This window comes from Phalangium opilio, unplaced genomic scaffold, assembly GCF_054372755.1.
Source record: "Phalangium opilio isolate 3A_F unplaced genomic scaffold, DU_Popi_V2 ptg000014l_1, whole genome shotgun sequence".
In the NCBI taxonomy this organism is placed as follows: Eukaryota; Metazoa; Arthropoda; class Arachnida; order Opiliones; family Phalangiidae; genus Phalangium; species Phalangium opilio.
In genome coordinates this window covers 3,875,201-3,902,664 of record NW_028324149.1, presented here as the reverse complement: position 1 = coordinate 3,902,664, position 27,464 = coordinate 3,875,201, and the positions used below count along the sequence as shown (strand labels likewise).

Below are 27,464 nucleotides of genomic sequence, written 5' to 3'. Positions count from 1 at the left end.
CTAGAAGGCTGACGTCACCGAGCTTTATTTAGCATTGCCGCATACGGGTCGTGCGCAAAAGGGAAGAAAAGCGAGAGTTTGTCGGTGACGCGTGCCACATTTGCGGGAGTCGATTTGCGAGCACTTTACGTCCGAGTTTTGTGAGCGACACGCGAAAGGAGTTTTTGGTTCCAGAACCGAGAAGACTTTTCGAGTCACAGGCCGAAACCTTTGGACGTTCCTTCACTACCGTCCTTAATCCCCAACACTATCTCGTCAACAACTCGTGAGTATTCATTCATTCCACTTTCAACTTGCTTAACTTTTCTCGAAATTGCGAAGAACTTTCTTCTTCCGCCGGGAATGTTTCAATAGTTTCAAATTAATTTAATTTGGGATGTTAGCTACGAATTTAAACCATTTTAAAAAGTTATAGTTTTAGGAGAAAAAAAATTTTTAGGAAAAAAGTTAATATGACAAGACAATGCTTGAACTTAACCTGAAAGTTTGAATGTGAAGAAAGAAAACTAGTTCAAAAGCTTTCGAAGCCGATTTCTAACTTAAGCTTTCTTTGCACATTGCAACTTCATCTAAAGCTTTTGAAACAAATTTGCACTTCATGAAAAGCTTTCGTTGCAAATTTGCACATCATGAAATGTTTTCGATGCAAATTTCAATTTCATCCAAAGCTTTCGATGCAAATTTGCACATCATGTAATGATTTCGATGCAAATTTCAATTTCATCCAAAGCTTTCAATGCAAATTTTAACGTCTTTAAAAGCTTTCGATGCAAATTTGCACTTCGTGGAAAGCTTTTGTTGCAAATCTGCACGTCATCTTAAGTTTTCTATGAAAATCCCACTTCATCTAAAGCTTTCGATGCGAATATCCACTTGATCCAAGCTTTCGATGCGAATATCCACTTGATCCAAGCTTTCGATGCGAATTTCAACTTCATTCAAAACATTCTAAGCGAATTTCGACTTCATCTTAAACTTTCGATGCAAACTCGATTTTATACTAACTTTCCAATGAAAAATGTAATTTTATCTCAATCTTTCGACTCGTTTTCCCATTTGACGTAAAGCCATAGCTGTATAGTTTCCCATCACTGTAGTGAAAATACTTAACATATTTTCTTAAGTAAATAACTAAGAGTATCTAAATCTATAGCCAGAAAGTTTACAAATCCGTGCCAGAGAGAGAGAGAGAGAGGGTGGCGGGGGAAGTGGAGAAAACACATTCGAAATTAGTGGGTCAATCCTGGTAACCGAAAACTCCACCCTTCGGATATCACGTGTTAAAAATCGGAACTAGCGACCAAATATGGTGACTGCCAAAAACTTTTCCTTCCCCTTCCCCCCTCTCGCGTCTGGACGGAGAGAGAGGGAGAGATCTCTCTGAAATAAGCATATTTCCCCCAGTTACCAAAATAAACTTTGCCGTACTCCCCCACCTCAGGGAGAAGTTTATTTTGAGCATTTCTCTCCCTCTTCGCTTTGAAAGAAAATGAGTTTCGGAGATAACGCTGGGCCAACCAAAGTCACGGCTTGGCTTACTTTGGAACCTTGAACGCGTCATGCGCAAAAACTTTCTGGATTCTATTTTTTTTCTTTTTCATCAATTTGTTTTTCCCCCTTCAACTGAAAGTTTACCCTAACTCTCTGCAATATTTTTACAATGACGGCTCGCGTAGTTCCTACAATTTTAAAAATAGACTTGGGGAAATTATAGGATGTTAAACTCGGATCCCTTTGATAACGAGATATCTTGATTACGAATGTATTTTTAGAATAGAGTCATACCTTTCAGTCTTCGGGTCAAAGATTAAAATTGCAAGCCGTCTGCCTTTTCCAATGAAGATCTAAAATTAGAAATAGAAAAATAGATACTTAAACTAATTTAAATTAAAACTAGAGCATGGGTACTTTAATCATTCGATGTCACGCATACCTATTAGAATTTCCAACAGCAGTTTGTTTTTCATCTTTCGAAAGAGTCTATTTCCACCAACAAATTATTTCAATTCTTATTATATTTATTAAATATTAGTGGTAAGCCACAATGCGTTTTTAACAGCAGATCTTTTTCAATGTTTCACAGCCTGAACCATGCCTTTCAAGCCAGTTGATCAAGCCAAATGCCCAAAATGCGGCAAGTCCGTATACGCCGCCGAGGAGATGTTGGCCGCTGGATCCAAGTGGCACAAGACCTGCTTCAAGTGTGGTAAGACTCGCGTCTCTATAATGTCGCTTTGAAGTAAGGAATTAATTCGTGGTCGCGTACTTGTAAAGGTCTTTGCCATAAGAGATTGGACAGCACGAACGCCGCTGAGCACGGAGGTGAGCTTTTCTGCAAGCAGTGCTACGGCAGGAAATTCGGACCTAAGGGATACGGTTTCGGTGGTGGTGCCGGTTGCCTGAGCATGGACAAGGGCGAGCACTTAGGAAACACGGAAACTGCCATGTCGTAAGTTTTCATCTATCTGCACTTTCAGGGTTACGATATCGAGAACAAGTTGACCCAAGAGCTGGGATGGCTAAAAACTGAAAACAGGGAAGGATAGACGATAATTACCTTTAACCCTTCCCAATGAAATATTTGATTGATGTTTCTTTAGAAATCAACGTGTCTTTTTTTACAAGTTCAATTAAATGACGAGGTTAATCGTAAAGCTAATTAATGTTAGTGGGGCCTAGAATAGGACGATAGTAATGGACATACCTTGACCTTCTGACGACCCTTATTTTCCCTACTGTTACTGATTGATCAACTGAAATATAGATAAGATTATTAATGATTTTTCAAATTTTCTTTATAATTTTAGCAACAAGCCCACCTTGGACCCCACTTACGGTTAAACGTACATTCGTCTAACTTTTAGTGGCTTGCTTTTAAAAAAATCTCAACATCAATAAAAAAAATAAATAATTTTAATAAAAATTGCCAGCCATTTCTCTTCATGCGAGAGACTTAATATATTTTAAATTATATCGAAGCAAGTCTGCAAAAACAAAAAAACCAGAGATCATTAAACGTGTTCGATCATTATTATTCTCTTTTTCTTATATATTTATTCAAAAACTAATCAAAAGAATCAGTTTTTTTTCATAATTAAACAAAAGAAATATCACGGACAAAGTGCTATTAAGCAAGAAAATACATTCGATCCGTCACGCAAAAGAAAGTTGTAAACTTTAAATAAAATCCAAGAAAAGAAAACTACCTTTTTTGCTCTATTTTTATTTTCAAATTTCATATCCGATATTTTTTGTTAACAAAATTCGTCAGTTTAATTCCGATTAACATTGTAGCCTTATGTAAAATCTCACCTTAATCGTGTACAATTAAAATTTTAATAAATATTTAATGAAACTAGTCTCAAGTTTAATTTAAAAACTGTTGATGGGCTTTGACTGACAAGCGGTGAACTACTCACCGAAATCTTTGCGTGAAAAGCTAAAAGTTGATTTCCATACTACAAAATATGGTTGAAAAACGTATCTCTTTAATCTTCTTAGATTTTACATTGAGGTAGCCTACTTTCAATTACATCTATGAACGAAAAGAAAACGAAATGTGGATAAAAAAGCTCAATTAGTAACGCTGGATTATTCCAAAGTTAGAGAACTTCGAATAAAGTTTCCTGGAGTTCTTAATTTCACCTAATTCGAGTTCGTTCCGGTTCTTTGTTTCTATTTAAACTTTTTTTCTCGACACTAATAAAGATTTATGCACGCTGTTTACATTTTATCGCGCTTGAGAGTCTTATTTCGCGTAATATTGAAAAAGGCAATCGTAGAACCTTAGCGTAAGTCCAGCCCAAATTTCAATAGCGCAAATAGGCCTATATAACCAGGGAATAGCATATTTTTTGGTGATTGCTCTTATTTTCGCTGTCGCTGAACCACTCCTGAAGATCACGAATGGGTGTCGCCAAAGGTTAGTCCGATAACTTGTTGCATTTTTCATAAAGCAATGTACCCCATTATTTCGTCACGTCTGTTATTTTGATAAAGTTAAAATGGAACTTTCAGTTAGAGAAGATTCTTTAGGCATTGACAAAATATTTACTTACGTATCTTTAAATTATTGAATTTGAATAGAATTATTTGACAAAGACAATAACATGAAAGTGATAACGATTTTGGTTAAAATTATGCTTTAATTACAACCACGAGATTCTTAGAACATTAAAGACGTACACTTAATTTCAAGAGCGTTACTTTAGTTTCATAACAAAATAAAAATCATTTTTTAAGTATTTCGGGGCCTATAATAGCATTTTTAGGAGTAAGTCAGTTATATTAATTAGGCCTAATCAGTTAGCCGAGTTGAAGAAAGGAACCTTAAGACACGACGACTCTACGGATGACAACATCGCCATCAGCCGTCACGTGATCGGCTCTAGATAAGTCTAATCGAGCGGGGAATTCAGGCATTGGGCATCCGTTAACGGCGGTAAAGATGCTACCATCATCCTTGCAGATGATTTGCATGTCGAAAGCGACTCCCGGCAAAAGGAGCATGGTTTCGGAGCTACGGACTTCGGAACCCCAGTTACCGTCTTCTCGGCTGTTGATAATGATATCGCTAGAAGCGCCGCTAAAGCGAGGGTTGAAATGGTACATGATGTCCGTATCCCCAGTCGCGTCGCTTTGAAGGTTAATAGCGAATCTAGACAACGGGAGTTGCGGAATAGAATTTGTGGTAGGTTTTCAAAACTACCACCCTTTTGTGAAACGCGAAATAAATACCTTTGGGGCTCTGTACCAACTACACCAGAGATCGACACAACCCTGCCGGGTCCAAGACCACCATCCACAAATTGCACCAGAGGCATTGGCTAAAACGACAAAAAGAAAACGTGTTTCAATCCAGGCTTTCGCGTATTTATTGGCATCGTAACTTACAGGGTGGAAAACTTGCAATTGAGAATCTTGATAGGTTCTTTCCGAGTCGTCGCCACTTTGCGGAGGGAGTTTTCTCTACAAAATGAAACCATTTTATTAAAATAAGTCAATTTCTTCGCTAATAAAACGCTAATGTCCTCACGGCAATCGTATTAATTCGGACGTTGCTCATTTGCACATCTCCACCAATGAGAAGCACGCAAGCGTTTGTCATATCGGTACGATGAGGAAAACTGACAAACTCGACACCATCGACCCAAGTTTGAAAACCGTTCTTAGTAACGCCTATATCCAAATTAAAGGACTGTTCCGGCGCAAAAGGGAAGCCGCCTGAACGATCTTCTTCGGGGTTCCAAACGTCATCGACTCTAAAGTTGCGCACTACTTGTCCGTCACCAAAACGAGGATTAAAATGGAAAACTACATCGTCGCCCGAGCCCGGACCACACTGGAGGTTAATGATTATTCTAAAATACGGTATTAATACCAGCAGTTGATTAATAAAGCGCTTCTAATTAGATAAAGTATTATTTTAATTACCTATCTGCATCACTGTTGGGAGTTCCTTTAAGGGAAATAAAGTCGCCCACTCTGACCTTTCCAGGAATACCTAATCTCAAGTCCTTTGGCTAGAATCGAGATAAACATGAGCCCATAGAACGTACGAATACCTATCTTAGGTTTGCCTCGAAGCTTACCATGGTTTCGATAGGAATATGAATGGACGTAATGATTAGGTCTCCTTGAACAGTCAAATGAGTTACGTTGGTTAGGGGTAGATCATCACGGTGCGCGAAGCTCGCGAACTGTTTTCCGTCCACTTCGATCTGCGCGAAGAATTTAAGTTGAGATTAGTTAGTTTCTAGATGGTTAGGGTCAGTATAAATAACCTCGTAGATGTCGGAGAAAGCGCTGATGACCACCAGGAAAGGGGTAGCGGGGGCGAAAGGCATCCCGCCGTCCGTCTCCTCTGCACCCCAATTACCGGCCTGACGGGTATTTCGAACCACCACGGCAGACTCCGCTCGTGCGTCCAGATGGAAATACACATCCGCCTCCTCACTCGAGCCGCGCTGTAGATTAATGGAGAACCTGCAACGAAATGGTGCGAGAAACTTGGGTCAACACGCTGAAGAAATAGCGAACGCTCAAGTCGCTAGATTCGCTCAATTTGGTGCTAGACTCAATTTCTACACTGAGATAGACGAAACACTTTGAATGAGAGGCTAAACTAAGCGTTATCGTGTTGAGCATTTTTCTAGGAAAGAAAAAATGGACATGGGCAAGGACTTACTTTGAAAATTGGGCAGCCACCATTCCTTGTATGTAGATCTTAGTTCCGATGGCCAAACCACCGGGTATAGCGTTGGCATGAGGAAGCGGCTAGAATAGCAAACCAAAAGGAAGCAAATATAAAATCAATTGATGTCGAAGGGTGCGGTTTGTATTTACGGGGAGCTAAGGTAAACGAAACTAAGGGGTTTAAGATTCCTAAGCGAACTGCGTATAAATTTAGGGTCGTTTTTCTTTTATCGCGGTACGAATTTCTCTCGCGCTCCAACAAGTGTACGATGTCTTCTATAAGCTGGCTATTAAAAGATCATGGCCTTGAAAATACAAAGAGATAGGAAGACATTGGGACTTAATGAACATTTTTGTTCCGGAGCCAAGACCACTTGACGACAAAGATCACCTACTAGCCCTAAATAAAATTATACGCTCGCTCTTAAATGCGCATCACATCAATATATATAATTATAGTACAATTGACGTCAATTCATCTAGTAATGATCAGTTATCAAATATTTGCTAGGTGGATCTTCGCGTATCCTCATGAAGGCTGTTGATTATTTCCAATTATTAACACATTCCTGGTATTACTTAATATTAATTTGCTTCGGTTGCGTTTTCTCTGTTTTGATCAAATAGCGACAAAACTGTGTCTCAGAAGCTACGATGTCCTTCCAAACTTTGTCATCATTAGCCTAGTACTTAACAATAATCCCTTAGTTATACTCAAGGCTCAGACCACCTACCCATGGACAGGTATCCCAGTGTTAAACCGCGGTTTTCAAATTGAAACGCGTAGCACGCGCCCTCATGTGTCGGCGGACCGCAATATATCTCCACAAGTGACACGTGATCATTTAAAGAGACAAAATTAGTTTTTTGGCCAAGGCTTATTATTTTATTCGTCTTATAAAGTAACCCAGAGTTATATTTACTAAACTATTATAAATATAACGTTTATAAATCTTTAATGAGATGAACTAAAAATAAACGAATGATAAAGGTTTACTCACTATGTCACATTTATAAGATTTTTGCCATCTATTGACGCCTATTATAGGCCACTGTTCTCGAGGGAGCAAGAATTAATATTTTTCACGTGAGTCTATTTGTGGAGATGAATTTCCAGAAGCCGCCACCGCGGCGCTTTCGTCAGGCGTTACACTTTCCTAACCTAGCTCCCTATCCTCATGCCTGTCCATGGGTAGGTGGTCTGAGCTCAAGGGGATTGATCGAAGTTGTTCATATTACTTCAAAAGAGAATGCTATGGGGCTTCATATCGTTGATCCACTAAAAAAGAGTGGCTTACCACGTGGGTAGAAACTGAGGTAAATAAGCGCGAATACACTACTATTCCATTAGACTTGCTAATTATCCAACATATTTTACATGTTTAACATATTGCAACGCTACTCGCAACTACCCAAAGCCTTTTCTTATTTTATCAAATCTTCTACTCTACCGGTATCTATCTTTAGCAAACATTTTGAGTGCTGGCCAACTACATACGAATTAACAGAGACTTAAAAAACAACGGTACAAGACTTATAAATCTAATCTAATACAATAAAGCTAGGATCCCAACTAGTGGTAGGCCTATACTGTTTTGAAATAACATATCATTAGCGTAGAGGACTTTCCAACCGTGACAACCAATACATGGACAACTACTTCAGTTACAAGGACATTCAAGCGTCACTATAGAGTACCAGTTCAAAGTCACCGGGCGAAAAGAGGACTTTGACACAATTTTAACTTAGCTGGCTGGCATTATCGAACGCGTAAAAATGCGTGATAGGTATAAATGCGCGTAAAAAGAATGTGTTTTGGAGGCCGGTTTTTCATTTCTTTTCATCCGCGCTTGGGAATGGAATTCACGATCCAGCATTTTAAGGATCCCACGCGGATAGCTAGCTGATGATACAGCTTCGTAGCAGTCAGACTGGTTTATAATTATTTCCCGCCTTTGTAATTTATTCTTTAGCCTTTTTCTTCAACCGGCTATTTTAATACCTTACTCATAAATTGCGAAACACGAATTTATAACCATAAATACTACCATAAGTTTATAAGATATGTTCCTTCCATAAGTTTGTCGCTGGTTACAAAGAGCTAGTCATGAAGTGAATGAGGTAGGTCATAGATTCGAGGTAAAGCGACGCCTGCTGGTGAGGAGCTGTCAAAGGCTAAATAGGACTAGATGGAAGTCCTGCAAAATTAACAACCGAGTGTGGTCCGCAATTCTCGCTTGTCGTTCTCCCAGAACTAGCTCGAGCTGTAAGTCTCTCAGTAGCATTACGAAGTATAGTAAGTGCCATACTTAGGGAACGTTAATTATAAACTTATGATATTAGGTATACATTTTTAATTTGGTATTTTTCTTTTTCTGATACACGACCTTTAGCTACGTGCTTTAAAGATCATGATGTAGTTGTGGAAAATAAATTAAACTTCTATAGAATTTATAATTTCGGTAAGATGGAAGAATTTCCCATAATCAAATGATTATCGGAAATCATAATTTAAAATGATATAAACTCGCGGTTTATGAAATGACCATTTAAAATGGTAACAGGAAAGAGAAAGGGTGTGTCTGTAGTGACGTGATTGCTTCATAATATTTAAGTATCTGAGTCATTCCATTCATTCATCTTTCTATGATTTAAAACCGGTTTCTTCGCCTTATCGGAGAGAAATCAGAAATGGCCAACGTGACGGTTCAGTCCACACCTTTTCTTATCATTGTTACGAATAATGAATTTCACTTAATAAATTTAACGTGAATTATTTTTTTAATAATCTGGTTAGCGTTTAGAAATAAATAAATTAATTAAAATATATTTAAGTCATTAATAATTAATTCAATCGGTGGAAATATCAAAAACGAACTTTTAAATCTTAAACTAAATGTCAGATTTAATGTTTTTAATCCAATTAAATTTAGCCGTGTCTTAATTAAGCATAAACCACGAATCTTTAAAGTAATTGTTTTTGGGTGAAACGCGAATTCTTCTTAGCAATTAAGTCTAAACACTAAAACGTGGATATAATTTTTGAAGGAGTGCCTAATTATTATTTAAATCAATTAGAGGATGACTTTTTTATATTCTTTTTTTTTTGTTTTGAAATGGAGGCTGGGTTGTAATGTTCTCTGAAACTTTGCCCAAATTCCCAGTCTAAAATGAGCACGGGTTAATGTCCCGCGTATACATTGTTTAAACTTTAATATTATCGAGAAGAAGAATTCTTAAATTCAATATTAATTAGCTATTTTACTTAATATCTTGGTCGTAATTAAATTAATCAAATTGATATTATTAAATATTCTATATTAATAAATATTAAGAAATTATTTATGAAATACTTTGTCATATCAGTCAGTACATTTTAAGAAATTAATTTCACTAATAAATCAATAGCTGTCAATATAATGTAAAGGTATTTTAATAATAACAATTTGGGTGACTTACGGGATTGAGATAGTGCAATCCATCGGAAGATGCGGCGCTTTGAATTAGCTTGCTTACTAGAGACATATCGAACGGTGCGCGTTTAATAAAAACCTACAAATAATTAAAGCCTAAAAAAGCTAATTTGTATCGGAATCCTTTTAAAAATTGAGTCGATGTGGAAACCGCCCTGTTTTAGTCGAAAAATCAGCAGCAGCTAGAACCGGCGGCAGATGCCTTTACACACGAGGTTGGCTAGGGGTTCTCTAGACAGGGTTAGACATCCCACGTCGCCGCATAGTCTTACGTCACTGACGTAGGAGGAATACAGCCCTTCGGGGGGGGGGGGGACGACGACTAAGATTTTTTATCTTCATGATTTTCTTTTGCTAAAGCGAGTCTTTCTCCACAGTCTTCTATTTATATTTTTTCCCCCTAAAAGGATCAGTGCTTTTGGAAATAATGGCTAAGGAACTTGTATTCTAAACTAAGTTGCTTTGTGAGAATGTTATAAATGGTATATCCTAACCATTTTAGTCAAATAACTATGACTGGATATATATTTTTTGTTTGGATAGATTTTATATTATTATGGTTGACGAATGAATCACAGAGGCTGAGATATTTATATCATATGACAGAATGCATTAACATAAGTAGATCATATTCTGTATAAGTATTAAGTTCAAAGATTTAAATGCAGATGGCGCTATATTATAGTTAATTTTCTCCATACTACGAGCCCTCACTACAGACCCTTACTTATTCTTTATATGGTTATGCCTTTATACGTTTCTAAATAAATTTGCGAATTATGACTGCTTCAATTGAATTTTAAATTAATATAGGTCACCTTTTAGATTCGACCCGACTGTTATTATTAGTGGCTTGGGTTAATATTTTTTACTTAAGAAAACAATATTGTTTGGACAAGGGTCTTAATGGCCAAACACGTACAGTTTACATTGCACTTAACATTGAACCGTGAATAGCAAACACCGCGTTTCCACACATTTTCAAGTCGTCAAAAACTGTTACACGAAATAAAGAGTGCATATAAAATAGAGTATCTTATCTACTAACATAAACATTTGAAAATTCAACATAATCCGTAGATCAATGTTATCATAAGTTCATGAGATATGTTCCATAAGTTTGTTACTGTGGTTACCGAGAGCTTGTCATGAAGTGAGTGAGGTAGATCATAGATTGTGGGTAAAGCGACGCCTGGTGGTGAGGCGCTGTCAAAGGCTTAGTAATGCAGACTAAATAGGAAGATGGAGTCCTGAAAAATTAAGTTCCGAGTGTAGTCTCTTGTTGTTCACCCATACTCAAGACAACGTGTCCACCCGCCATAGACAAGGTTCGTGGTACCAGCGCCTATCAATGGATAAAACAAACTTAAATAGGTATTCGAGTTAGATTGCCTCGCTTATAGATACCATAAGTTACCTACTACCATTTTTATGCACTCTTGACAATAATCAATATGTTTATATGGTAAGTTTTAATATCACGAAGGCTTAAAAAAACGTAGAGGGTATCGATGTGCCGCAAAAGAGTAAATGCATTTTTCTGAGTTATTTTCAAATCGTGGTTTGTAGCTTCTGGGGTAAGTATGTGTAACTATCATTTCCAAGTATTTTATACCGAAAAATCCTTATGGTCTAATAACGAAAATATTCGTTAAAGTCGTTTTGTCGGGTGCAATGTTCAATTTTGAAATTCCGCGTGGTTTTAACAATTGATAGAGTAATGTCAGAGGTTGGAATGATTCCGGAAAACTTTGATGTTTGAATTAGATACTGTTCTAAAGGTCAGAGGGTTAAAATCAGGTGCATTACGAGTTTCTTAAGGTGTGGCCGACACGATTCTAATCCCCAGGAATAATATAAAGTCGCTGTCCTTATTCATCACGTTTGGTATTCAAAAGAAAATTATAGGTAACGACACTCAACACAAACTGAATAATAAATAACGCAATTAGGTCAATCAATACGTCACCTTTCGGTGTGTTGTGTCGAGCTGGAAATAGATACACGTAATTGTAGTCTAGAGAAATTATGGATTTAGAATTCTATCCTGAAAAACAATAAGGTTTCAATTTCACGCGTACACCAGATGTCGAAACAACACGGCCGAGTAAACAAACTTTTCATTGTTTTTCCTCAAGTTTATCACCATAAGGCTACGTTGAGAAAGCTATTATATCAGTGTCTTATCGAAATAAACTTGTCTAATCTGTGAATAATAGCCTTTAAAATGTTAAACTACAAACTGATGTGACAAAAGATGTGACATAAATTTATCGATGTCACATATTGTATCAACTTCAACTCCAGTCCAGTTCGGGAAGATGTAGAGTCAATGTTTCGCAGCTCTATAGACGTGACCAGCGTGGTTATTTGATATAACTGGCGATACATAAATGTAACGACAGCGATACGTGCGAAAGACATTAACTTATAGAGCAAACTCGTGTCCTATTTTCGACACTTTAGGCCAAGTAGACTTAGAGCTTGCAACAGGTATATTGATTCCGCATTAAAATATTCCCAAAATTATACGAAGAAAACCACACCCTTGCATTTATCGCTTGATACGATTTAAAATAAAAGGTATTTGACACTTAAACCAAGTGTTTTTGACAATGTTCTAATAACAACGCGATATGGTTAAGTTTACAACAAATTCTCAGGACTGTTGTTAGTTTCAATAACGGTTTAACAAAATGTAACAAACCAATTTGATTACGTGTTTTACTAAATGAGTTTACTTAAATATACTAAAAAGCTCATTTGTTTCTTCGCAGATTTCATTTTAAAAATCCATAACCTCTAGTCCAATTCCTTGATACACCAAGATGATTTTGGACCAATCGGAATGCGTATTTTACAAAAGGTAGTTAACATTTACACCCTTAATTTAAAGTAAGACGTTTAATTAAAATAAAATGCGTAACTTCAGCGCGCATGGTGATAATAACTCCATCAATTCTCAAATAAGCATTTACCAATTTAAAGTAAGTGGTTAATGAATGACACGAATTCAAATTTCGTTGTTGAATGACCAGACGTGTTTTATACATATTAGGAAGATTTTGGCCAAGCAATGCCACATCAAGTTTTCATGGTTAATTACTTGGTTAATAGGTATAATGACAACTTCGATTTCGAACATCTTTAATTGATTATGTTTAATTACTTTTTAAATAAATGACAGCGGCATCAATGTTCTGTACTGTCCAATTCCGGATGAACAGTCGAAAAATTGGTATCAAATAGAGGTGATTCGAAGAAAGTTAATGTAGCCATAGGTTTATAAGATATGTTCCCTAAGTATGACACACTACAGCTCGAGCTAGTTCGAGAACGACAAGCGAGAATTGACTACACTCGGTTAATTTTGCACTCCGTCTAGTCCTATTTAGTCTGCATGTACTAAGCCTTTGGTAGCAGCGCCTCACCAGGCGTCGCTTTACCTCGAATCTATGACCTACCTCACTCACTTCGTGATACACTCCAGTTTGTAACCAGTGACAAACTTATGGAACGTATCTTATGAACTTATGATATAGCATTACTCGCTTCCTCGTGTACAAACTTGAACCAATGTTAAATTTGAAGGAAATGGACGTACCTTATAAATATTTTCCGTATTTTAACCCGGAAAACGTTAACAACGTTCGCGAGTCCATTTTGGTTAACTTCACGCCGTGTTTCTTCGCTACCGACGAATCTCTCATATTTTCAACGTCTCCAAATGCAACGGTGGTAACCACGCTAAAGATATTTGAAATGGAGGACAAGGTTATATTAAAAACTTATAATTTAATAAAAGAAGATATGCAAATTGACCTGACGTTTTATTTTTCAGGTTGTTATTCTAATATTTTTCGCTTGTTTACTGGTGGCACCATTTTTTCTGCCGTTCAATTGGAGGGATGTACGTGGTAAATCTCGAAGACTGATTTTGTTCAAAAAATATATCAGAACGGCTTGGGAAGCTTTTTGTATCTTTTTCAGTGAACGTAAGAATCTGTTACTTCGATTTTTACTCTAACTTTCTGGATTAAGCGAATAACAATTTATTCTCGCGCGTTCAGCTCTTGCCAAACCGCCATTAAGCAACGCGGGAAGGATTGTCTTCGCATCTTGGCTTTTTGGAGTTACCATATTTTATTCGCAGCTCAATTGCCATATGAAGGGGGAACTTTCAACGACGAGTTTCGTAACTGTGGAAAGAATCGAAGATGTCATTCCTGAGTCCCAATTTCAACCAATGGTCTTCTATTACACGTACGAGAGATATTTTCTGGAAGCTTGGGTATGCAAGGTGGATGCACGAGTTCGTAAGATATGTTCCTTAAGTTTGTCACTGCTTAAATTTCGCAGGTCAAAAATAATGTTCAAGGAGAATACTTCAAAGAAAATGTGAAACTGATTGGAGACCCGGACGACATTGACGTCGTTAAATACATGAGCGAAAAGAGAGCCTCGTATTTTTCGAGTATGGAATTCTTTCACATCAACTTGGACACGTTTTTCGTAAAATACTCCGGTATCTCGAAATGGAAGTACTCTCAAACGGTGCAAATCAGCCATTCTTCGTACAGAAAAGCTCTCATGTACATTCCGATATCTTACCGCGTCAATACATCGACTGAAAATGGTTTGAAGATTTTCGAAACGCTCCTGAGAAGGTAAACCGTAAAACTTTCGTAAAATCCAGTATAAAATTATAATTATTTCCAGTATCACGCTGCCATTTGAAACCAAGGTTCTAGAAAATCATTTGTTCCAAAAGAACTACATGGTTGAACTGCTTCAATGGCGAAAACCCGAACCCTCCGTATCGAAATTGAGCTTCATGAGTTCTTACAGCGCTTTTATCATTTGGGTTTATGGCATATCCTTCTCCAGTGTCGTATGCATGTTCAACACCATTTATAGTTCGTATTATTATCTTCGCAAATGAACCCGAAGATGAAGACAATTTGATTAAACTTGTAAATAATTCCGATGTTGGCGCTGAATACCGTCCCGCAAAGCGTCAATACGCCAAAAAGAAAAAGGGTTAATTCGGGTTAACCTTAATGTGTTTTGAACACAACTGTTTCATCGAAACAAAACTTTAACGCGAGCTCTTCATGCACCAATAAACTATATGTTGCCAGCAAACGTGTCAAAGTTTCATTAAAATAACCCTAGTCCATGCTTTAATGAATTCGAGTAAAACTTGCTGCCTTTTGTTAAGTTATTTGAGTCTTAGTCTTGGAAATATGAATGTATTAATCAATATATTTCAAAGGGATAATGAAATCACGAATAAAGCAATTATAATAAGTGCCCAACTAATGGAAAACCATATACTAGTATCTCTAACGCGTCATAACCCCTTGGCTTTCGTGATATTGTGGAAACGTGAAACTTCCAACGAGATTGAAGTTTCAGTGTTTTCAATAATTATACGTCACATGAAGTATTAGTTTTTAAGTTAGTTTCGTGCGTACTTTCCGAAGTAGCAATTATATAGGCTTAACTTTCTCCGGTTCCAGATTAGGTCGTGCCATTTTCAGTCGAGTTATTCACCCTAACAATAATTGCGCTTTATACGGTTTATGATCACAGAAGGTAGTTCTCATACATCTTAAGAGCACTTGGTAACCTAAGGCTTGTTAAGACGTATTACGTAATGTCAACCGCGTATTAAAATAGCGTTGTTAAGCGCGCCTCAACAAAGCTACACGAATAGAGACTTTACAAACTTCTAGTTTCTAACTGTACAACTTTTAAGGCGTTGCTAGAATTATTCGTATTGGGCAAAAGAGTAGTTAGTTTGTACGTACGCGTACACTGCACCTCGGCAAACAGAGCACTTTAAGTCGTGTGTTCTTTTACGCGGAACACGAACACATAACGATTTTCTATTTGAAAGCAAATGTTGCTGCTCTCGAGTACTTGGAGATTCAGTTGGTACCGCGAAAGAATTCTTTTTGTTAAATTTGCCGTCACTTTATTTCGTGGAAGGACAACAACCTTTCAGGTATGTACTTTACAAATGATTTAATTGTGAAGAAGTATTCAACTTTTGATAATAAACAAACAAGAAGTTAAAAATTAAGAATTTTCTACGAATATTGTTTTAAATGTAATAGTGCTTTTGACTCGAATCGATAGACTCATACTTAAGCATTATAGTGTTATGGTAGCGCGTATCACGCCGTATATTTTCAAATAATTGATGTTTTTCATTATTTTTTAAACTGAAGATTTGAATATCAGTCAATTCATTTTGGTAATCACTTATCGAAAGATGTGGTCTATGCCTATATAGTCACGTTATCAAGTCGTATTTTATTTTACGGCAATGAATACGTCGATTCGCGCAGCCTTCTTCGAGGTACTCATTAAAATAAATCAGTTATGTTAATTTAAGATATTAATTGAATTTTTTATTATAAGATGGCACCTTTTATCATGAAGCAAATGAACGACACATTTTCGGGATATATGGTCGACGCGATACAAAGGATTAAACATCTTGAAGATTTCAAGTATGTCGTTAATCACCCAATTACCAATTTACAAAATACACTGGTTAGTGAAAGATGAGGCATTCAAACGTTTACCAAGTTATAGATTACATTTTGTGCCAAAAAAAAAGACATTTTTTAGTAATTGTAATGATTTTTCAGCGTGTCTTTGGTTCCTTGTCTCGAAAGCACGTGGGGTAAAAAGATTGCTGGTGGAACTTGGAACGGTGCTTTGGGAATGTTGGAAAGAGATGTAAGACATGTTGCTAAAAATTACGTTCGATCACGACAAAACCAATCACAGGTACTCGTGATATGAAACAAATTAATACATAGGCGCTTAATTAAATGCAGGAAGCTGATTTTTCGCTAAATCCGAGTACGGTTAACAACGACAGATACGAATCATTTAAGAGTTCAATTCCCTTCATTATGTCATCGATCAATATCCTTTTCGCGACGAAATCCAAAAATGAAATTGATATTTTCTCGGTCGTCGATAAAAATGTAAGGAAACTCAAGTTGAAGTAAAATAATCTTAACACCATTTTGTGTTTTCTCAGATAATACTATTGATGATGGCCAGTTCAATAGTTATATACATCGTTGGACAATTCATCAACGCGTATAGCGTAGAAAACACTAGATTTTCGTGGATATTTCTATTGCAGTGTCTTGTGGGAACCAGTAAGATACGTTACATTTCGAAACACTGTAAACTAAACATTAAAACAAATGAGCGTTTCAGGTCCTCAGAATGAAAAGTGCATTGGTATCTCGCGGTTTCTTCTGGTCTTATGGAGTTTAACTTCGTTCATTTTGCTACTTAACATTTCATCAATGATGACCTCTCAATTTTCGAGCAAGTCCGAAGATGCGCGTTTCAATACGATTGAAGATGTTTTTCTGTTTCCCGAGGCGGATCCCATACTTGTCAAAGGGTCGGCCACAACATCATTTGTTCTTGTAAGTACCTCGGAATATTGATCTGACGGTTGAAATCAACCATTTTTACCAAAAATCTTTGTTTTGTAGAAGAATGCGGCGAAAAATTCGGCCTTTCACGAAGTGGTCCAACGAGCTAATGCCAATTCGGAATTATCTTATCAAACGATTCAATCCATACTGGAACACCCGTTTATACTCCAACAAGTGGAGGAACGTAAACTGTTCGTCATTACTACCAACGTTCAAAATTGGAATTTCATCAGGAAAAAATACTCAATGTCTGGTACTTGCCATCTTAGACTCTCCGACGCCGTTAAAATATCACCGAGGGCTTTATTTTTCAACAATAATTTTTCTCAAATACTAATAAATCGAATAAATAACAGGTAGGTGGAGGAAAGTTTCACAGAGCGCGTGTTCTAGAACTTAACTCATTTACGAATATTTATTTACATACTTTAGGTTACGCCGGTTAACCGAAGGTGATTGTTTCGAGAACTTGAACCCGTCTCTTAAAGCCGAATTACATCCGTGCAGCGAACAAGAAACAGTCGATATATTCGCGGTTATTAACTTACAAGCCTTCACAATCATTTGTCGCGTGTGTTTTATTGGTTATCCGCTGGCTCTAATTATTCTATTTCTTGAAATATACGTTCGTACGATAGTAAAATACATTATTTTAAACGAACCCGATTAGCAACATTAAGAAAATTGATTTGATAAGCACAGTGAACTATAAACTTTCCTAGAACTTCTGAGCATCGAGTGTTTGGGAACGGCTCTTTAACCGGGGAGATACATTTACGCCCCACCCGTTTTAAGAATGCCATAGAAAATTTTGACTATAGTTTTATACTTCCCCAGAATTAAAGTTATTAACTTCTGATATAATAAACACAGATATTAAATACCTACTGTCGCAAAAAAAAAAATCATTTTCTTTTGACGTGATTGGTGACTATCAAATTTGAATGGTAACAGGGTTTGGGCGGAAACAATTTTACGAAGGAAGTTTCAGTTTGTCTTAAGAGATATTTATTGATATGACGCGTTTCGCGAGATGTTAATTCATATTCCTCCCAAAGCTAATGATTTCCTATTTTTCTTAAAAAAAAATATTGTTTGCTGTTACGAGTGGGCGGAAACACAGTTCTTAAGAGGCTCGACTCCTTTGTTCCATAGGAAAGAATTAAAGGATAACGTTAAAGAAATGCCCATTTTGGTCCCCGCTCCCCTTTACAATTCCAACTGCGGGCTTCACATTTGTTTCGCAACAATACAACTTAACCCATTTTCGAAACATACCCCTTATCAATTTGAATAAACTGTCCAAGTAATACTATTATTTTTTAAATAAAATAAACATAGTAATAATAATAAAGATATATTACTATAATAATATTTTTGTTCGAAAAACGAAAAACACGTTACCTTATTGAAAAAGTTCATTTAAGTATTTGTTGAGCGATGGAATAGGTGCTGTATTTGTAATATTTCAATTTAGTTAATCCTCGGCGTTACTGTTAAGGAGAAGTCGCAAAGTTTCTCTGTTTTAAATTGGCATTTAAATGTACGTGAAAAATGTTTCACTTGAAGAAGTCCATTTAACGAATTATAATAACTCTTAATTTGTCCCAAGTCAAAACGAAATTCGAGCCATTTTTTATTAATAACACATAAAATTAATTTACCAAAAATCGTTGATTTTATATAAAATGTCTAATTCGAGTCATAATGATTTAAAAACGGTTTATCTACCGGTAAGGACTTAAATATTTTTAAGAACGATTTAATGTTTATTAATTTAACTTAGATTAAGCCGTGGAGTGTAGGAAACAACGCATTGGGAAATGAATTTGGTGGCATACTGGGGAAAATGATGGACCTGATGTCCCTCAATTTGAATGTTACGTACGAGATACATTTTAAAATATTTATCGAAGTAGTAGCAAGAACCGTTAGTACGCGAGAAAACCGAATTTAAAACCACGTTTGCGGATATTAATCGTATTTTCTACACGTAGAAATATAATGAATATTTAAATAATCCTTCCACTTTCAGTTTTAATATTAGCGAAAGTCAGGATTGGAACGCTTTTACGAAAAGAAATGGGAAATGGGTTGGTTTAATGAAGCAATTACTTGATGGAGTAAGTCTCGTTCGTTAGTTCCCGCCAATATAAATCATATTTTTATACTAAATAATACTTTTAAGGAAGTCGACGTTATTCTAGGACCCATAATTCCTAGCGAGGATCAAGTGGCCGATTTCCATGTATTACCGACGTACTACGAAGTTCCGTCTTATTTGACGCTCGCCTCAACTTCTAATTATCGACCTACTAACTTTTTCTCTTTCCTACTGACATTTGATATCGAGGTTAATTGAACTATAAGAATAAATTAATTGTAAGTAATTTATTTAAAACATTTCAACCTCATCAGATTTGGTACGGTATCATGGTTGCCCTGGCTACGCTGATAATTGTTTCGTCAGTAAGCGACCATTTTTCGTACAATGTGAAACGCCATATTTCTAAACCATTCAAGGAAACACTTAGCGGAAACTTTTGGATGTATCTTGCAGCCTTCTTTAACGAAGGTAGGCCTAATCTTTTAAGGAAATTATTTTTTGAATTTTAAAGACGTGATTCTTTTATGTACCCATAGGTTCGCCTCGTAATCCGCCATCCTCAAGATCGCGTTTTACTCTGGCCATTGGCCTGTTGGCCATGATAGTCCTACTGAATTCGTTTTCTGGTCAGTTCAAAGCTCTGCTTCTTATCAGCCAAGGAGGGGACAAAATGACTGACGTCAATGATCTAGCGCGTAGAACTGATCTCGTCCCCACTTTCCCCGATTACTGGACCTTGTATCATTGCCTTAGAGTAATTTTAATAAATATCTTTAAGTTTAATTGAAATTAAACGAGGTCTTTGCAGGATACCAATTTGGAAGTTTACAAAAAGATATGGAAGACAATTGAGAAGCATGGCGTGTCGAATGCCGCTTTCCATATGTCGAAATTTCACGATCCCGAATTATATCAGCGTGTAAAAGACGGTAAATCCGTCTTAATCGCGGGCCCGAATATTATTAAGATGAACTTCGCGGCAGTCTGTCAAGAGTTAAAAGGAAGGCGAACCGTTTACACTTTCGATGGAGTTTGCAGTATGTTCTCCTTTTCCTTCCTCGCTACACCCGGTATCGATAAGAATGTATTAAAGGCTATTCATCAGCGGTAAGTGTATACCAGGTTTACACGGTCGTCATTTAATAATAAACTAAGATACTTTTGTTTGGTAGCGTACGCTGGATGTTTGAAAGTTACTTGATCGACAAATGGATTAACGAGCAAAGTCGAAATTACTGGAAATGTTTCTACAAAGCGGAACATAATGACGCCACACCCTTGACCATGAATAACCTATTCGGAGCCTTCGCCCTTTTGTTATTGCTACAATTGGTGTCCACCTTTGTATTTCTGGTTGAATTACTTCGGCACAAACTCTTTCGCGCCAAATGACTTTACCTCAAAATTTGTACACGTGCACCATTCGCAATTTCCATATAGATTTACGATAGATTAGCGTGTAAACTGCACGTTTATCGACTTTCTTCATACAACATCAATTCTGACGAGGCAGTTAAATCGGAACACGAACTGGGAGGCAATTTTGCAAATAGAGACATATCGAGTTACCTGAAAAATGACTAGAAGTAGAATGAAATAATACTTAGTTTCGTTGTTATCTCGAACAAATTCGGTATTTAGTTTTCCGTAAACATTGTCAGTTGTGTAAGCCAAGGTAGAAAATACAACTCAAAGGACTAATTCAAGGCGTAATTTTCTTTTTCGCGAACATATTTGGCTATTGCATTATCTCGATAACAAAAACGGTAAAATTTTCATCAGGATTGTCCTTTAATGTATCTTCACAGATCTACATTATGTCTTAATGTTATTTTAAAAACATTTTAGTAATGTATTATTTTTTTGGTTTAAATAAAATAGACATTAACTTCATAAATATTTACAATTCGAGCCAAACACGTTAGTGTATCAAGGAAATTGCACACGTTTCGAGTGTTGCTGGGCCCGAGCTCGGATCATAGAATTTGAGAGGTGAACTACGATAATTTTAGAGTGACAAGTAAGCCATTTTAAGTCATCTGGTTCCACCATCCTGATATGCCTAAATTTAACGTGAGTAGAAGCAGAGTATTGAGATCCGTGTTTCTGCCGGTAAGTAAACTAGTTTACGCAAAATGTCCCGGGATAAGTTACTAAATTTAAATTAACTTAGATTAAACCATGGAGTATAGACAGCGAAGACGTTGATGAAGAATATAATCACGTATTTAGCGGAATAATTGGGAAAATGGTGGACATTATGTCTTCGAGCCTCAATTTAACGCGAGTCACTAGTTTAAGCAAATATAAGAAAAAATAATTACATTTTAACGGTTAATTTAATTAATTAGATTTGAAATGAGCGAAAGCCACGACTGGAGCTCATTCGATAATACGGAAGGAGAATGGCAAGGATTATTGAAGCAATTGCACGATAGGGTGAGAAGTATTCCGATATTCTCGGCAATTATCCTCGTGACCCGGACTTATTAAGAATGTGATAGCCTTATGGTTATTTTTATTTATTTATTTTAATATTCAGGAGTTTGACATTGTAGTAGGACCCGTTATTCCTGGCGAACATCACATCGAGGATTTTCACATGTTCCCTCCTTACTACGAAATAACATCTTACTTGACCATGGCTTCGACTAACAATTACGTACCATCCAATTTTTTCTCTTTCCTGATGACATTTCAAAAAGAGGTTCGCTCTCATTTCTAAAATGCCCAACACCGTTTACTCAGTAGTTGTTAAATTTGAATGACGCAGATTTGGTACGGTATCATCGTTACTCTGGCCGCTCTCATAATCGCGTCATCGCTGAGTGACCATTTTTCCAACGTAAGACGTCGTATTCGAAGACCATACAAGAAAACCCTTAGCATGATGTTTTGGATGTATTTATCAGCTTTATGTTTCGAAGGTAAGACTTAATCAATTTCATCAAAGTGAAGTGTCGCTGACTTAATTTGATTACGCAGGCTACCCTCGACCTCCTATCCATTCGAGAACTCGTTTTATTCTGGGCGTTTGGCTCTTGAGCGTCTTGGTTCTACTGAATTCTTTTAGTGGTCAATTCAAAGCTCTTCTGTTGGTCAGTCACGACGGTAACAAAATGAAGGACGTCAACGACTTGGCTTGCCGGACCGATCTCTTACCCACATTTCCTAATTATTGGGCCTCTATTCATTGCTTCCGGGTATAATTAAACCTTTCCTGCATGATACAAGGATAAGGCGGAGCATTGATTGGGTATGTGGACAACAAAGACTTTAGATTCGGCTTCAAAGTTACCAGTCCATCAATGATGTCCATTTGATTGAAGAAGTCATATCTAAAGTTTTCGCGTCCAGATACCGGAAGTTCCGTCTGTCTCGTGAGTGTTTTTTATTAAAACATGGCGAGTCTTAATTTGACGTATTCAGGACACGGATTTGAAACCGTACAAAAAGATATGGGAAACTGTTGAAAAGCACGGATTGGACAAGGCGGCTTTCGCCATTTCCGAACTTCATAACCCGGATGTCTACCAGCGAGTTAAAAACGGCACTACCGTCGTTATCGCTGACCCAACCATGCTGAAAGTAAACTTTGAAGAATTATGCCACGAAATAAAAGGACCACGTTCCCTCTACACCTTCGAAGGAGTGTGCAGTAATTTCTTCTTCGCTTTCTTTGCGGCACGTGGGTTAGATCCGAATATCTACGATGGTATACATAAACGGTGAGTATATAGAACTTAATTAACGCTAATGATTATAATTAAAATATTGCTTCGTATACAGCACGCGTTGGTTGATGGAAAGCTACTTGATCGACAAATGGATCGACGACGCGACTCGGGACTTTTGGAAATGTTTCTACAAACCAGACCATAATGACGCCAAAGCATTGTCAATGAACAACCTATTCGGAGCCTTCGCTTTACTTCTACTGTTGCAACTTGCTGCTGGATTCGTTCTAATTGGCGAAATAATTATGAAATAACCGTAGCCAAGTTAATTTTCATTTAATTGAAGATTTCTAATTAGACAATGCGAGGCTAATAGAAGAAAATTAGGTATCCGTTTTCTCTACCACAATCTTAGTAAATTAAACATAACTGTCATTGGTTACAAATGACGATAAAATTAACTCTGTTCATCTTCGTGTTTAAGCCGAAAGAAAAACGATTTGTCAAAGTTGTACATTTCTTTGTAATTCACTCTATGACTGTAGATCCGCCTTGATGAAAGATTGATAAAGAATAAAATTGCCTTGATTGTCATTTATTGATCAATATTTTTGATTTAACAGCGTTCGGGTAGTCTTTAGAATTTTAGGAATACCCAGTTATTCGATTTAATACCAAAACCAAGGGGGGGGGGTGGAAATCTTCACAAGACACACTTTGAAGAACGAAATGAAATCCGCTCGCAACAGAACCATGTTCAATTACTACAAAACATGACATAATGGCTCGAACCATCCGTCTTAAATCTAATTATGAAACGAATGCGTCGAGTATAAATAAAGTTTTTCCCAAATCAAATCGCTTTCTTGAAGAGAACAGTTCAATTTCAATTTGTGTCGCGCGTAATGGCTAACTTCAATTCTACTCGCAAATTGCTGAAATTTGTATTTTTGCCCGTAAGTGTATGCGCTTAGTAGTGATTGAGACATATTTAACGTTCAATTAATCTAATTAATGAGATAGGTTTATCCGTGGAGTGTTGGAAGCGATGAGACAAAATTCGACGGAATTATTGCAAAAATAGTTTCCGTTTTTACGGAGAAACTAAACCTCAAGTAACCTAATGGTTCCAATGTCCTTAAAGGATAGGTTTTAATAGAAAGTTATTTTAAAGTTTAGAGATTACCTTAAGTAATGATTGGGCGAATGTCCCAAAGCAAAATGGACGATGGTACGGAATCATGAGGAACTTGCTGATTAACGTTAGTACAAATGATTTTAAATAACATTTACGTCGTAAACTAATTACTTTAATTAGAAAACGGACGTAGTACTGGGGCCTTCCGTCATAACGGCCGCGCACGTTGAGGATTTCCGCATGATGCCTCCTTTTATTAAATCGTCGTATCTGACGCTCGCTTCAACCACCAGTCAAAAACCAAGCAATTTCTTTTCATTTTTAATGACATTTAGCGTTGAAGTAAAGTACAGGTAAAGTGCTATGACCCATTTCATAAATGAAATCTTTTAGGTGTGGTATTGGATTGGAATTGCAATGGCAACCTTGATCGTAGCCTCGTCATTGAGCGATATCCTGATGCACAAACGCCAGGGTTTCAAGAACGCCGTACGAGAAACGCTTAACATTTATTTTTGGTCTTACTTAGCCGCTTTTTTCCAAGAAGGTAAAAATTGAGCGAATTATTTTGCGATTTTTTTGCGAAATTTGCTGGGTTTATTGTAAACAGGATCGCCGCGGAACCCATCGTCGTCTAGGACCCGTTTCCTGTTTGCTAGTTGGTTACTGGGCATGATCGTCCTTCTCAATTCCTTTTCCGGACAATTCAAGGCGTTACTTATGATCAATTCGGAAGGAGAGATGATGAGCAACGCGGATGATTTGGCCAAACATCCGGAACTGATTCTACGGTTTCCGGATTACTACTCGTTTTACGAATGCTTCACTAAGGTAAATCTCGATCAATTCCGCGGCGAGTGCCTCGGTCTTAATTCAGAAACCTTAAATCTTTAGGATTTCGCTGATGTCGAGGCGTATAAAGCTATTTGGAAATCGGTTCAGAAACACGGAATTCACAAGGCGGCCTTTCCTATTCCCGAATTTCACAAACCCGATCTTTACCAAAGTATTAAGGATGGCAAGTCTGTCGCGCTCGCCGGTTCCAACATCCTTAAGATTAATTTTGCTAAAATGTGTCGGGACCTGAAAGGAACTCGTACGGTTTATTACTTCGAAGGAATCTGCGGAACATTTACGTTCGCCTTTCTAGCGGGACCCGGAATGGACGATGACCTTTATCAGAAGATGTACAAACGGTGAGTCATAAAAAATATTTGGTACTCGTGATTTTGACCGAGTACTACGTCCATAGTCTTCGCTGGTTGTTGGAAGGTCACTTGGTTGATAAATGGCTAAACGACGTCAGCCGTGATTTGTGGAAATGTTTCCTAAAACCCGAGTACAACGAAGCGACGCCTTTATCAATGAACAACTTGTCGGGAGCTTTTATTCTCCTACTGATTATGGACTTCGTAGCTCTTCTAGTATTTTTCGCGGAAATGATAAAACACAAAGTCGCTAATGCTAAATTTTTGAGGAAAAAAATCAGCGCTTAGAACTAGATAATCCGCATCACTAAGTAGATCATCTTACTTTCAAATAATTGATAGAAATAAATTAAGAGTGTATTCGTTACGAATGTATGTTTATGTACGGAAGACACCCCAGAAGGCACGCAAAATTTGACGGAAAACCAAGTAGCATTTTGTGTTAGTATATCTGAAGTTAATTTAAAGGGAGCTAGCGATGATGATATTAACTCGTTCATTGGAAAGAATATTTGTCCTATTTCCAAGGCTAACGTCAATTATTTTTTGCAGAAGCTTTAGACTTTGTCCAAAGGCGTATTAAGATAGGGTCAGATACAAGGTTCCGTAGAATGTTTCGATTTAATCAGTAACATTCGATCTTCCAAATAGTTTTAGGTTAAAATGAAATTAGAAAATATTCGATTTGAAATACGTAATTTTGAAGGAGCTGCAATTGAAAGCTTAGTACTTAAAAAGTTGGTGAAAAGTGCTATGTAAACGATTGCATAGGGGAAATGGATAAACGAAGAAAGTCAAAATTACTGGAAATGTTTCTACAAACCGGAACATAATGACGCCACACCCTTGACCATGAATAACCTATTCGCAGCCTTTGCCCTTTTGTTATTGCTACAATTGGTGTCCACCTTTGAACTTCTGACTGAATTACTTCGGCACAAACTATTTCGCAACAAATGACTTTACCCTAGAATTTGTACACGTGCACCATTCGCAATTAAAAATAAATTAAAAAACAAATTAAAAATAACTCTCATTTGTTACAAATGACGATAAAATTAACTCTGTTCATCTTCGTGTTCAAGCCGGAAGAAAAACGATTTGTAAAAGTTGTACATTTTACTTTGTAATTCGATTTGAATGTGAATGAAAGATTGATAATGAATAAAACTGCCGTGACTGTCATTAATTGATCAATATTTTTGATTGAACAGCATTTGGGCAGGCAGTCTTTAGAGTTTAGACTTTAGAGACCTAGTGCAGTCGCGCCGTTTTTAGGAACACTCAGTGATTCGATTTAAAATCAAAACTAAGGGGGACAATCTTTGTAATTCACTTTGAATGTAGATCCGCCTCAATGAAAAATTGATAATGAATAAAATTGCCGTGATTGTCATTTATTGATCAATATTTTTGATTTAACAGCATTTGGGTAGTCTTAAAGCTAGATTTCCACTCGACCGAAAACACCCGGCGGAAATCACGCAGCCGACGGTAGAAATTTTAATTACGCCGGCATCCGGCGGCAGGCCGTTCACGCTACGACTGAATTTTGAGTTTGGCGGTAGATATGTTTGGGTCATGTGACAGATGGGAGTGGTTTCCACTGGATCTATTTCGCACTCTGAATTGGTATCTTTGTACCCCTTGTTGCTTAGATAGTATTTCGCACTCTGAATTCGTGAATTGGTATCTTTGTACCCCTTGTTGCTTAGATTGTAAAAGAAGGGATATTTTCTAACCTCCTCAATAAAGTCTTCCTAATCTAATCTCTTTTTACTTCCATTAATAAAACTTTAATTTTTCTTTCTTGGTGGCATGTTTCCGTTAAGCCTTGGTCAACCACTACTTGTAATAGCTCTCAAAAAATGGCGGCTATAAATCTATCTCGCGTATGCGTGCGCTCTGGAAATTTATGACGTAGTCAGTGGGATAATTTCATTGGCTGAGACACCAGCGTAACGCCGAACACGACCGAGAAAATAGAACGCGTCTTACGCCCGGCCGAACGGTAATTCCGTCGTGTTTTCCGTCGAGTGAGAATCTAGCTTTATAGTGCAGTTGCGCCGTAGGCCGCTGCATTTTATATCAAAACTAAGGGGGAAAATTTTTACCAAATACAATTTAAAGAACGAAATGAAATCCGTGGGCAACAGAATCTTGTTCAATTTCCAAAAAAAATGACATA

At 37.1% G+C, this 27,464-nt stretch overlaps 7 protein-coding genes across 8 annotated transcripts; 6 read left to right on the top strand and 1 right to left on the bottom strand.

The window, feature by feature from the left end:
• Positions 1 to 106: 106 nt before the first annotated feature.
• On the top strand, positions 107 to 3,356 carry Mlp60A (Muscle LIM protein at 60A). Its single transcript, XM_089865409.1, has 4 exons — positions 107 to 265; positions 2,084 to 2,206; positions 2,275 to 2,449; positions 2,808 to 3,356. Exons 2-4 carry the CDS (start codon positions 2,092 to 2,094, stop codon positions 2,839 to 2,841), a joined length of 324 nt encoding a protein of 107 aa, XP_089721535.1. The 5' UTR covers positions 107 to 265; positions 2,084 to 2,091; the 3' UTR covers positions 2,842 to 3,356.
• Positions 3,357 to 3,836: 480 nt separating this feature from the next.
• Positions 3,837 to 14,737, top strand: LOC149705182 (uncharacterized). Its single transcript, XM_089865374.1, has 10 exons — positions 3,837 to 3,922; positions 12,446 to 12,534; positions 12,601 to 12,655; positions 12,727 to 12,785; positions 12,856 to 12,919; positions 13,260 to 13,442; positions 13,510 to 13,663; positions 13,739 to 13,959; positions 14,028 to 14,335; positions 14,388 to 14,737. Exons 2-10 carry the CDS (start codon positions 12,497 to 12,499, stop codon positions 14,608 to 14,610), a joined length of 1,305 nt encoding a protein of 434 aa, XP_089721500.1. The 5' UTR covers positions 3,837 to 3,922; positions 12,446 to 12,496; the 3' UTR covers positions 14,611 to 14,737.
• Positions 4,126 to 9,939, bottom strand: LOC149705183 (32 kDa beta-galactoside-binding lectin-like). Of its 2 annotated transcripts, none has more exons than XM_089865369.1 (9): positions 9,655 to 9,939; positions 6,188 to 6,276; positions 5,784 to 5,985; positions 5,592 to 5,720; positions 5,434 to 5,522; positions 5,036 to 5,360; positions 4,894 to 4,968; positions 4,738 to 4,826; positions 4,126 to 4,657 (listed from the first exon to the last, which is right to left on the bottom strand). In XM_089865369.1, exons 1-9 carry the CDS (start codon positions 9,718 to 9,720, stop codon positions 4,330 to 4,332), a joined length of 1,392 nt encoding a protein of 463 aa, XP_089721495.1. In that variant the 5' UTR covers positions 9,721 to 9,939; the 3' UTR covers positions 4,126 to 4,329. The 2 variants fall into 2 exon arrangements, with proteins under 2 accessions (XP_089721495.1, XP_089721496.1); XM_089865370.1 differs by lacking the exon at positions 9,655 to 9,939 and adding an exon at positions 7,197 to 7,394.
• Positions 14,738 to 16,584: 1,847 nt separating the features above from the next.
• On the top strand, positions 16,585 to 17,816 carry LOC149705181 (uncharacterized). Its single transcript, XM_089865655.1, has 4 exons — positions 16,585 to 16,855; positions 16,917 to 17,134; positions 17,204 to 17,502; positions 17,579 to 17,816. Exons 1-4 carry the CDS (start codon positions 16,744 to 16,746, stop codon positions 17,814 to 17,816), a joined length of 867 nt encoding a protein of 288 aa, XP_089721781.1. The 5' UTR covers positions 16,585 to 16,743.
• Positions 17,817 to 19,843: 2,027 nt separating this feature from the next.
• LOC149705180 (uncharacterized) lies at positions 19,844 to 21,381 on the top strand. Its single transcript, XM_089865399.1, has 3 exons — positions 19,844 to 20,007; positions 20,062 to 20,360; positions 20,426 to 21,381. Exons 1-3 carry the CDS (start codon positions 19,852 to 19,854, stop codon positions 20,643 to 20,645), a joined length of 675 nt encoding a protein of 224 aa, XP_089721525.1. The 5' UTR covers positions 19,844 to 19,851; the 3' UTR covers positions 20,646 to 21,381.
• On the top strand, positions 21,312 to 23,244 carry LOC149705179 (glutamate receptor ionotropic, kainate 2-like). The gene is made up of 8 exons (XM_089865654.1): positions 21,312 to 21,365; positions 21,427 to 21,536; positions 21,605 to 21,692; positions 21,796 to 21,960; positions 22,027 to 22,180; positions 22,239 to 22,456; positions 22,683 to 22,981; positions 23,043 to 23,244. The coding sequence occupies exons 1-8, from the start codon at positions 21,312 to 21,314 to the stop codon at positions 23,242 to 23,244; spliced, it is 1,290 nt and encodes a 429-aa protein (XP_089721780.1).
• A 591-nt stretch (positions 23,245 to 23,835) lies between these two features.
• Positions 23,836 to 25,564, top strand: LOC149705178 (glutamate receptor-like). Its single transcript, XM_089865653.1, has 8 exons — positions 23,836 to 23,886; positions 23,954 to 24,045; positions 24,105 to 24,192; positions 24,249 to 24,410; positions 24,462 to 24,615; positions 24,679 to 24,899; positions 24,963 to 25,264; positions 25,321 to 25,564. Exons 1-8 carry the CDS (start codon positions 23,836 to 23,838, stop codon positions 25,562 to 25,564), a joined length of 1,314 nt encoding a protein of 437 aa, XP_089721779.1.
• The last annotated feature ends 1,900 nt before the right edge of the window (positions 25,565 to 27,464 follow it).